Here is an 11,441-nt window from a genome sequence, read left to right as displayed (position 1 = left end):
TATATATATATATATATATATATATATATATATATATATATATATATATATAGAACAAGTTGTGATTAACACATGTATTTGCTACTGAATGCTCAAATGTCAATCATATAGTGGTTGTATTTTTCGATGTTTTGATATTGATATTTATTAAAAATAAGGTATTGTCTAATTATGATGTTTATATATTATGTTATGTGTTCCAATTAAACACAATAATAACCTTAGAACATAATATTCTAATATGTCTTTGGTCAAATATTATTTTGGGTCTGGGTTAGAATGTAATATATTAATAACTAGTATATGTAGAGACTAATATGGAGGTAAGGAATCCATACATGGATACAAGATAAGGATCTTGTGTATCAGTATGTGAATACTATAATAAATGTCATAAGTGTTTCACATATTGTCATTGTATATGTAGTCATTTGATTTGAAACATATAGTTATATTGCTTTGTGAGAATGACATACTTTGACACTGGTTTCAATCATTCCGCAATTGGATGACATATTGGTAGTTGGATATATATATATATATATATATATGCCATGTATTTATAGTAGTAGTATGTTTTGAGATATGATTTGTACCTCTTGTATGATAGAAGTGATGTTTCCAGTCCCCATTGGTTGAATGGTACTAAGGAAACCCATACATGTCCAAAGACCTGCAAGCAGTAATGTTCGGGTAGCCGTAGGTTAGGTGTGATGGTAACAATCTTTCAACCCGACCTGAGGAATTACCAACAACAAAAGAACCAACAACAATGGAAGAATCCCTTACCCACTTCCCTTAGCCAAACTCCATATGTGTTATCGATGTATTATTGTTAGTACATTCCAGAATCAAGAAACTAAAGATCGTACATAACAGAGATGACACAATCATGCTCCATGGTCAATGAACATCGAGGACAAAGGATACAACATGTACACTTATAATGATCACGAGTTTTTGTTCATTAGTTGAATCACAAAAATTTATCATTTGGATAATGTTGACATATTGTCAGATACCATTATCTGTTTACAATTATTGCCAACATGATAAAGTCTTAATGCGTCACACATATAAACGTAATCGAATCAGGAGACCGAATAATTAAAATGTTTAATTATTAATACCCCGTTTATAATTTAATGAGATTAAATGAAACAAGATATAAAAATGGAGGGTGAAAGCAACGGTTGAAACTTTCACCTGTAATATTTTTGTAATATAAATGTTTTAGTATTTTGTATGCAAGTTAAATAGAAGAATATACAAAAAAATATTTTTTAATTTATAAAAACAACATGTATTCTGACGAAATTTCTATCGAGATCCAACAAAAAGGCTCATTAGTAATCCGTTGAAAAATGCCATAGATAATCCATCGGAAACGTGCCTTGGTCATTTGTCAATAATCCATTGTCCATTATCTAATTGGACACCCGGTTTACGATAACGTATGTCTGTTGGTAATCCATAAAAACTTTTGCCCGTCAGTATATGTCCATTGGTAATCCGTCAGTTTACGTTGATATATATTACCAGTTGACCCAACATTTTATTCTAGTAAAGTATTATCATGATTTGTCAACATATTACCAATGGATATTTTGTTGCTAAATTTTTTGAAGCCATCGTCGGTAGGTTTTTCCGACCAAACAGTTTCCAACAGATTGTGTCCGTTGACTATATAGCTCTTCTTGACAGATTACCAACATTACATGTCGTAGATAATATCGTGCTTTTTAGTTTGAGGAACATATGTACATCAAATGTATTAGCTACTTTAATTGCAATGGTAATATAACATTAAGTTTCTTTGTAATTTTCATAAAACCACAATGAATGATTTCAATTATTTTGAATTTTAAAATTTGATTTAAGACGAACACTTAGAAAAAAATTAGATTGGGTGTCGATTAAAAAGTTACATCACATGTCGTAATACTTATTTCAAAAGCTGGTTAGCCTCGTAAACTTGTTTCCCACGTAACAATAACATTATATGTTATTTAGATGTCATTCATGATTTTAATTTATAATAATTAAACCACTTCAAAAAAATAAATACCAAGTTCATGTGTTGGCTTTTAAGTTTATCAAACTAAAAGTAAAAGACACTCCAAACCCATTACACACACACCCACCCACCCACTTATTTATAAATACACCATGCTTTCTTTCTAATTAAAGAAACCCCCTTTAAACACTTTAAAAACCTCTCTAAACCATCTATTTCTTTTCTCAAATAAATCATAAATTTCTGTATCAACTTATCCATTTATCTTTTCTATTAAAACAAGGTTTATATTGATTTTTATGTTTTAATTTTGTTGATCAATAACAATATCCTTCTACTTGATGTCTTATTACTTGTGACATGCATTTCAGGTGTTCATTGGGACTTGTATCAATGCCGTGTATCGGTGTGCAATTGCAAATTGATGACCACCATGTAACTTTCGTTGCTTTTTTCCCCCGTTTTATTTGTTAACTTATCGTTAAAAAAATCTGAATGCAATGGTTGTAAGCTTGGTCATATACGTACGAACAACCAGTTTGCATGTACTATCTTATAATTATAAAAATTTCAGGTGATGATTGATAACGGGATACTGCAAGTTACATTATCGAAACCTGAGGGCATTGTGACCGGTATACGTTATAATGGGCTTGATAATGTGCTCGAGGGTCTTAACAATGAAAGTGACCGAGGGTTAGTTACATTATAGATCAAACACATTCTCTTTTAGTGGATGGATGAGATAAATTTTCATCTTGAATTTACGTATCTTCTTGAGAAAATGCAGGTATTGGGATGTCGTTTGGAGTGCTTTAGATGGCTCGGGAAGAACAGGAGTATTTGAAGTGTACACTCTCAACATTCTCATATACACTATCTTTTTTCTTCTTCTAAGATCGAATTATAAATCAAATCTCGTGACTTGAAATTGAAAGATAACAATAAATATAATAGAAACATCAAAATCAATTTTACTTTTATGTATTTTCTAATATATTACTATGTCTATCTTTACTTAGAGTTGGAGACTATTTACTTACTACTTAATGAACTTAATGGATTAGGTGACTTATTCGATTAGCCGTACATGAGTGTTTTCTTTAAGGCTTAATCGTTAAGCCATTAAGCCAAAAATGACTATATGAAATAAATCAGGACCCTCATTTATCTTTATTAAGCTACCTTAAACAAATTAATACCAAAAATGCTCCAAAAGATATCTAACCCTCTCTCTTTACCTTTTTCAAACCCATTAATCTCCCTTTCTTTAGACATATACATTTATTTCCTTGGACAGGATCAAAGCCACAAGTTTCAAGGTGATTGTGGAAAGTGAGGAAGTAGTTGAGGTTTCCTTTTCAAGGCAATGGGATCCTTCCCTTAAAGGAAAGTTTGTTCCTTTAAACATAGACAAGAGGTTGCTTTGTTAATTTGTTGTCTTAATTTCTTTCTTTATTTATTTAATTTTATACATATATATATATATATATATATATATGAACGATCAAATGAAAACCGTCCTCATTTATGTAAACCAATCTCATCCATTTATTTTCTTGATCAATGTTCAAGATTAGTTTAGGTTATATTAGGAAATTAAAAAAATAAAAAAAATAAAAATTTATTTTATAATCCCTATATTTGTGCAAAATGGTAACTTTGGTATTGGTAATACTAAAGACAACCATATCATATATATCGTAATATTAATAAAACAAAATCATTTGTAAAATAATATATTAATTTTATGTTCAAATATTATAAATAAAATTACATCCATATTAAAATAGATCAACAATAAAAATAAAATACAAAATAATTAATTTAACATAATGAAACCTTTTGAATAATAATAATAATAAATTTACTACCACATTTCATGAACGAAATGGTTTCACAGTTTCATCAAATGAAATGGTTTCATTGTTCACTAATTACACAAAATTTTCTTAGAAACCATGAAATGGTTTCACTTTCTTCAATCACCCATTACATCGGCTAACATGGCAACATGGTTTGATGAGTCATTTGTCATTTCACGTTATTGATAATGAAATGGTTTTGTTGTTCACTAATTACACAAAATTTTCTTCATGGTTTCAGTTTCTTCAATCACCGATTACATCGACCAGCATGATTTGATGAGTCATTTGTCATTTCACGCTATTGATAATGAAATTTTGCTTCACTTTCACTAATTACACAAAATTTTCTTAGAAACCATGAAATGTTTTCACTTTCTTCAATCACCCATTACATCGGCCAGCATGGTTTGATGAGTCATTGTCATTTCATGCTATTGATAATGAAATTACAACACCAATATTATCATGCACCCTATTCATCATGTACCCATTTCATGCACCACCCATTTCATCATGCACCAATTTCATAATCATTTTCGCTTACTCCATACACCAATTTCACCATGTACGAAACCGGTTTCATGTATATTTTTTTTATTCTATTACTGATTTCATGGATTTATTAATCTAATATCTTCGATTTTCATGAATCTTGGCAATAATAAACCGAGACACAATATAAATAAATCCAATTTTTAATTATAATCTAATTAAATATTTAAATGTTACAATTTATAAAATTTCTTTTATTATGTTACCTTAATTAAGATTTATTAATAACTTCCATATTTAATAGAAAACAATGTAAATGACCAATATACCCTTAATAATTAAATTTAATTAGAAAAAAAATGGAATTTTCCTATTGATCGAAATTAGTTTACACGGTTTCTAAGAATTGCACGGTTCTCATTTGAACGTGCATATATATATATATATATATATATATATATATATAGAGAGAGAGAGAGAGAGGTGAGTTATTATGCAACCTTTTACATTTGTACAGTCAATACAACTCAATCTCAACCATCCATTTAATTTGATAAATATGTGATTTCATAATATAAAATATTGATCATAATTAATGAACTCTAGTCATCTTCTATAAATATTCAAATCATAATAAATGAACTCTCATTATTTTTATAAATATCTCAATTGATTGGGTTGCATTGGTTGTACAAATGAACATGGTTGCATTTGAAATATACCATATATATATATATATATATATCATATATGTGTGTGTATTTCTAATACAAATTAATTCTCAAAAATATATTTTGGTGATTTCGAAGGTTCATTTTGCTTCGTGGTTGCTCTGGTTTCTATACTTACGCCATTTACGAACATTTGGGTTCACAAGAATGGCAACCCTTCAGTCTTGGTGAAACACGAGTTGCATTCAAGCTCAGAAAAGACAAGTAAGTAAACAACACCCGTTTCTGTAATCATATTTGGATCTAATTAACCACCTCAATCTGTCGCCTTTAATGGCTGTTGGTTTCGTGAGACCTTAAATAATTCTTTCCATTAATTAATGTTGTTTTAGGTTTCACTACATGGCGGTGGCAGACGATAGGAGAAGATACATGCCATTGCCGGATGACCGGTCGCCAGGAAGAGGACAACCCCTCGCGTATCCAGAAGCCGTGGTACTCGTCAATCCAGTCGAACCCGACTTCAAAGGAGAGGTACATACGAATTTACAAGAATTAATTAAAGGGTCCATCATATCTTTTCAGAAATATATATAATTCATTAAGGTTGTACTAAATTCTGTATCTACTGTTTGTTTGTGCATAAAGGTGGATGACAAGTACCAGTATACCTGCGAGAATCGAAACCTAATGGTTCATGGCTGGATATCAAATGACCCTCCCTTAGGGTTTTGGCAGATCACTCCTAGTGACGAATTTCGAACCGGTGGACCCTTGAAACAAAACCTTTGTTCGCATGTCGGCCCTACTTGTCTAGCCGTAAGATTTTATATATAGGACACACCCTTTTTTAATTACACAGTACTCCCTGTCCCTGATGAGCGGAACGTAAAATTCAAAAGTTCTTGTATCTGATAGGTTTTTGTTGGTGCTCACTATGCCGGAGATGATCTAGTCCCAAAATTTGGTGAGGGGGAGCCATGGAAGAAGGTGTTTGGACCAGTTTTTATCTATCTCAACTCACTCATGGATGGATCAGACCCTCTTACGCTTTGGGAAGATGCAAAAAGACAGGTACCAAATCAATAATTATTAATTAAATATATATTCCATGTTAGATTTAGGGTCTAGGGTTTATACGGTTCATGTTGTTTCATTTTTCATTTCAAATCAGATGACGGTTGAGGTGAAGAGTTGGCCTTATAGTTTTCCGGCATCTGAAGATTTTCCCAAATCAAATGAACGAGGCAATGTTTATGGGAAACTACTCGTTCGCGATAGGTAATCACCGTATGCTAAAGCCAAGATTAAATTGGTTATTTGGTTCATTTGAAAGAGAGTTTTCTGAAATTTATTCGTTTGTAGATTCGTTAATGACAACGACATGCCAATAAATGGTGCGTATATCGGGTTAGCTCCACCGGGCGAAATCGGATCGTGGCAAAAAGAATGCAAGGTGATCCTTAATTTTATAGTTATGGTAACATACTTGAAAAGCTCGTATTGTTAGCTCCAATTATTTTTACGCATTCTGATAGGGTACTTAGTTTAATGGATTTAAGCTTACAGCTACGACCAACGTTAACCCAGCCGATATTCTATCTAGATGCGTTACATAAATTGTTAGGGTGAAGTTATACAACCTGACAAATTTTATCGACGAAGTCGAATGAACAATGAGGTATAAAAAATCGATCATCTTGCTAACCTTTTTTAGATTACTTTTGAAAAATGTCTTTATTAACCTTTCATATGCATACATGTGTAGAGTAAAACGTTAAATAAATGAAAAGCAGGAAAACAACGAAAAACAAATGAAAAAGTATATCAACAGGGATGTCATTAATTTTAACGAGAAAAATATGATTGTTATTTTGATGTAATTTATTTAGCTTGAATTTTGTTTATTTTTCGAATAAAAGATAGGGGGTTGGAGGGTTTTTTTAAATTAAAAAGAGATTGTTGTAACCACCCGTTTAATCATGTCCATCGGGTCATCTCATCTAAGGATAATGTGTTTTCTAGGTTTTCATTTTATTTAAGATTTTCTCCTGAACCTTCCTCTACGTACATATATGAATTGTTTCATCTTGCTAACCTTTAATGAAATTATTTCATATAATATTTTTCTTGCTAAAGTTGTTTCATATATGGTTATTTCTATGTTTTAATGAAATTGTTTCATGTATTTCTCTAAAATTAATATAATGAAGATCCATAATTAACACCCTCACAGTAAAAATAACTACTCGACCCTCCCATAATTACAAAAAAATGAAAAAAACTGAAAAATTATAATTAATTGGTTGAACGAGGTTTGTACGTTTTGTACAAATACGTAGTTTGCAAAGTAAACCTCCCTTATATATAATACATATTTCAACCTTGTCATATAAAAAGGTTAATCTGACGATTTACTTCTCATGTCATACTAGATTGTCCAATTTCATGGATAAAATTTGTTAGATCACCTTAATTCGTCCTAACAACTTATTGTAATGTTTTCAGATAGAACACGTAATATTCTATTAGAACATATGTACATCCTAGAAAATTCATTTTATTGTAGCGTTTCTTTCCTTATATATTGTGATTAAACAAGTTTTGTGGTGTAGGATTACCAATTTTGGACGGAAACATATGAGAACGGAGATTTTTGCATTAACAATATAAGAACGGGCGTCTACAACCTATACGCTTGGGTCCCCGGATTTCTTGGTGACTACCGAAATGATGTTACTATAACCATCACCCCAGGTAAATCGAGTATGTATAAAAGCTTAAATTTTCCATTTCTGACCTCTATAGTTAATAGAACTATTATTTGAATCTGATAATCTTTTTCCAACTTTGGAAAATACTAGGTTGTCAAATTAACGTAGGTACTCTCGTCTACGAGCCTCCAAGAAGTGGTCCTACATTGTGGGACATCGGGATCCCAGATCGATCCGCTGCAGAATTCCATGTTCCGGATCCTAACCCGCAATACGTGAACAAGCTTTTTCTCGATCAACCTCATAAGTTCGTTTTTGTAAAGCAATTCTATTAGATACATTTTCATGAAATTAATTAGATACGTTTGAACGGGGTACTTATGCCCCCACCATGTCACACGGTACAATCATGTACGTTTAAAAATGGTTGTATCATAATAAACTACACAATACACCCATATTATATGACGTTTTTATAAGGTAACACCCCTTTTCAAAATAAAAATACATCATACATCAAGAGTTGTACATATTCTAATATTTCTCTAATTAAGAATTTATTTGATTTTGTTGGTTTCTTTTAGCAATTTTAGGCAATATGGATTGTGGGAAAGATACGGGGAGTTGTACCCTGAAGGAGACTTGGTGTTCACGATTGGAGATAGTGATTATAGTAAAGATTGGTTTTATGCTCAAATTCCAAGGTACAACTCTTAAAAATGAATATACATATGATTTCACATGTATAAGTTTATGGATTTAAGTAAAATCCTATTTTAAGTTATATATCTACACTACACTAATATATCAATTATTTTGGTACATTATCATAAACTAAGGACGATAACTTGTTAATAATGTGTTTAGGAGAAAAGCAGATAACTCATATGAAGGAACAACGTGGCAGATCAAGTTTAAGCTAGAGGACGTCCAACAAACTGCTATTTATAAGCTACGAATAGCGTTGGCCGGTGCATCTTTAGCCGAACTACAGGTATTATATAAGCATGAACTATCTATCGATATGCTAAAATACAATGAAAATTCGCTTAAAACCTATGTAATTGGTGTATGAAAAGCTTGTAGGGTTTCTTTCTCTCAGTTTTTATCCATTATAATTGTCGATATGCGTTCTTTTACAGGTTCGGGTAAATGATAGAAATAAACCTCGTCCTTTGTTTACAACGGGACTGATAGGACGAGATAATGCAGTTGCAAGGCATGGGATTCACGGGCTATATTGGTTGTATAGTGTGGATGTTTCGGGTTCTTTACTCTTAGAAGGAGAGAACACATTTTATTTCACACAACCGCGGGCCCAAAGTCCTTTTCAATCCATCATGTATGATTATATTCGACTAGAAGGTCCAAGCTCGAATTCGAAAAGTATAGTTTGAAGTGTTTATGATATATATAATAGTAATATATTCTTTTAGAATGAATTGGTGATGGTATATATATATATGAATAATTAAATAAAATGGTTGTATTGTTAAATGAGAGATAGTATAGGAGATAGGAGACATGATATCCAAACAGTAACAAACTTTTTTCATCCTTTTCTCGAATGATCCTTACACTCATTCGAGTGTATAATGGGTGTGATTGCTTTTTCTCATGTATAAAATTCTTTTATTTTAAATATTTAATCCATCTTCATCTCAAACACTTTCTTTAAGCAATGTCTACATAGAATTTGAAATTAAAAGACTTCCAATAACATTTATATATTGTTTATTGTTTATTGTTGTAAGAGCATATCTGATGCATATCTTCATCCGTCATACATATATTTTATCTCAAATTGAGAACTAATTCTAAATAGGGTCCTTTCTAAATATCACAAGACTATTGTAACGCCCCAAATTTTGGTTACTACATTTTATTTTGAGTTCATCTATAAATGTAGTTCTTTAGTGCTTAAGTTAACCTTGTTTGAATGTTTTTGGGCATTTTAATGTTGGCGCTTCAAAACTCAAGGAAAACAACTGATAATGATGGAAAAGTGGGCCAAACTAGTTTTAGAGCTAGTTTGTTTGCTAGTTTAACTAGCAGTGAAATTAGCGAACACCATTGTTTGATTTCATTCAATGTGCTCGGGCTAGTTTCAGAGCTAGTTTATTTGCTAGTTTAACTAGTGGTGAAACTAGCAAATATCACTGTTTGATTTTTTCAAAGTGCTCGGGCTAGTTTGTTCGTTATTTTATCTGGCAGTGAAACTAGCCAACACCATTGGCCAATTTTTTAAGAGCCGATTTTTGGGTTTTCGCTCTCATTTTCTTATCTTACTCTTTTCTCTCCCAAATTTCTTCCTTCCCTCTTCATTGAATACATTTTTGGAGTATTTAATCCTCATTTCCAACCAACCTAAGGGCATTTAAACCTCATCTAGGTTAAGGATTCAAGTCTGGTCTTCAAGATCCAAGTGTGTTCATCTCCTTCCCCAAGCATTCTTGATTTTCTAGATTTTCATCAAAACCTAGTATTGTGAGTTCATATTTTACTTTTATAAAACCATATACATGTTAAAATGATGTATTTTACTTTCTTTAAGTTTCCATTTTAAGTATTTTGCATTTGGTTGATTTTGAAACCATGTAGGTCAAAGTTGGGGATTTTGTATATTTTAAAGAAACAAGTGTGGGGAATTGTTTTAAATCCTTGAAAAATGATTATATCAAAGTCTTGATGAATTTGGAACTCAAACCTGTAATGTTCATACGTTTACGCCTTGTTGATAAAAATGAGATTTTAACCACTTGATAGGATTTTGTAAACAAGAGTATCTATAAATGGTTAAGTTTGATATATATATATATATATATATATAGAGAGAGAGAGGGTGGTTCAAATACTAACCCATTTTTTGTGTTAACTCTACTAACCAACATCAACCAATCACATTCTTTCTTTACTTTATGTTCAAATGTAACTTATAAATTGACCTTTATGTAACTCCCTAATAATTATTTGGTCATTTTGTAATTTGACATTTATGTAACTCCCTAATAATTATTTGGAAGTTACAAATCTTTTAAGATCCCTCTAATTGATCATGAGGTAATTCCGATGTTCACGGTGTTCATATCCATGAACATTCACCGTGTTCATATAAATGTTCACCGTGTTCATGCGATATTTTTACAAAAGTACCATCTGAACCGTTATTCATAGGCATCTCAATTAATATATTAATTAAATGATTATTTTTATAGTCTCATTTAATAAGGACCGTTTGATGAGAAAATGAACGATCAAGATCGGGTTAACATAGTTTGCACAATAGTTTTGGTTAGTATTTGAACCAGCCCCTATATAGATAGTTATATATATATATATATATATATATAGGCATGTTCAAATGAAAACCGTGCATTTTTAAAAAACCGTGTAAACTAATTTCGACCAACAGGAAAATTCTATTTTTTCTAATTAAATTTAATCAATAAGGGTATTTCGGTCATTTACAATATTTTCAATTAAATATGGAAATTATTAATAAATCTTAATTAAGGAAACGTAATAAAGGAAATTTTATAATGGTAACATTTAAATATTTAATTACATTATAATTTTAAAAATTTGAACTAAATATACTGTGATGCGATTGAATCTGCTGGTGAATCTTGAAGATTGTAAGACATAATGTAATGAATTCATCAAATCATGATTGAAAAAA

General features: G+C 31.0%; 1 protein-coding gene across 2 annotated transcripts; it reads left to right on the top strand.

Annotated features, from left to right (window-relative positions):
• Nucleotides 1-2,410: 2,410 nt before the first annotated feature.
• Nucleotides 2,411-9,170, top strand: LOC112511315 (probable rhamnogalacturonate lyase B). 2 transcript variants are annotated; one of them, XM_025116897.1, is made up of 15 exons: nucleotides 2,411-2,452; nucleotides 2,592-2,713; nucleotides 2,808-2,867; nucleotides 3,318-3,437; nucleotides 5,187-5,312; nucleotides 5,441-5,582; nucleotides 5,697-5,867; nucleotides 5,967-6,122; nucleotides 6,223-6,329; nucleotides 6,414-6,504; nucleotides 7,664-7,805; nucleotides 7,913-8,069; nucleotides 8,347-8,466; nucleotides 8,630-8,756; nucleotides 8,905-9,170. In XM_025116897.1, exons 1-15 carry the CDS (start codon nucleotides 2,411-2,413, stop codon nucleotides 9,157-9,159), a joined length of 1,938 nt encoding a protein of 645 aa, XP_024972665.1. In that variant the 3' UTR covers nucleotides 9,160-9,170. The 2 variants fall into 2 exon arrangements, with proteins under 2 accessions (XP_024972665.1, XP_024972666.1); XM_025116898.1 differs by having other exon boundaries at nucleotides 2,799-2,867.
• Nucleotides 9,171-11,441: the final 2,271 nt, after the last annotated feature.

This window comes from Cynara cardunculus (genome assembly GCF_001531365.2).
Source record: "Cynara cardunculus var. scolymus isolate 2C chromosome LG 4, CcrdV1, whole genome shotgun sequence".
NCBI lineage: Eukaryota > Viridiplantae > Streptophyta > Magnoliopsida > Asterales > Asteraceae > Cynara > Cynara cardunculus.
The sequence above is the reverse complement of the archived record's forward strand: the minus strand, read 5'-3'. Positions and strand labels throughout refer to the sequence as shown.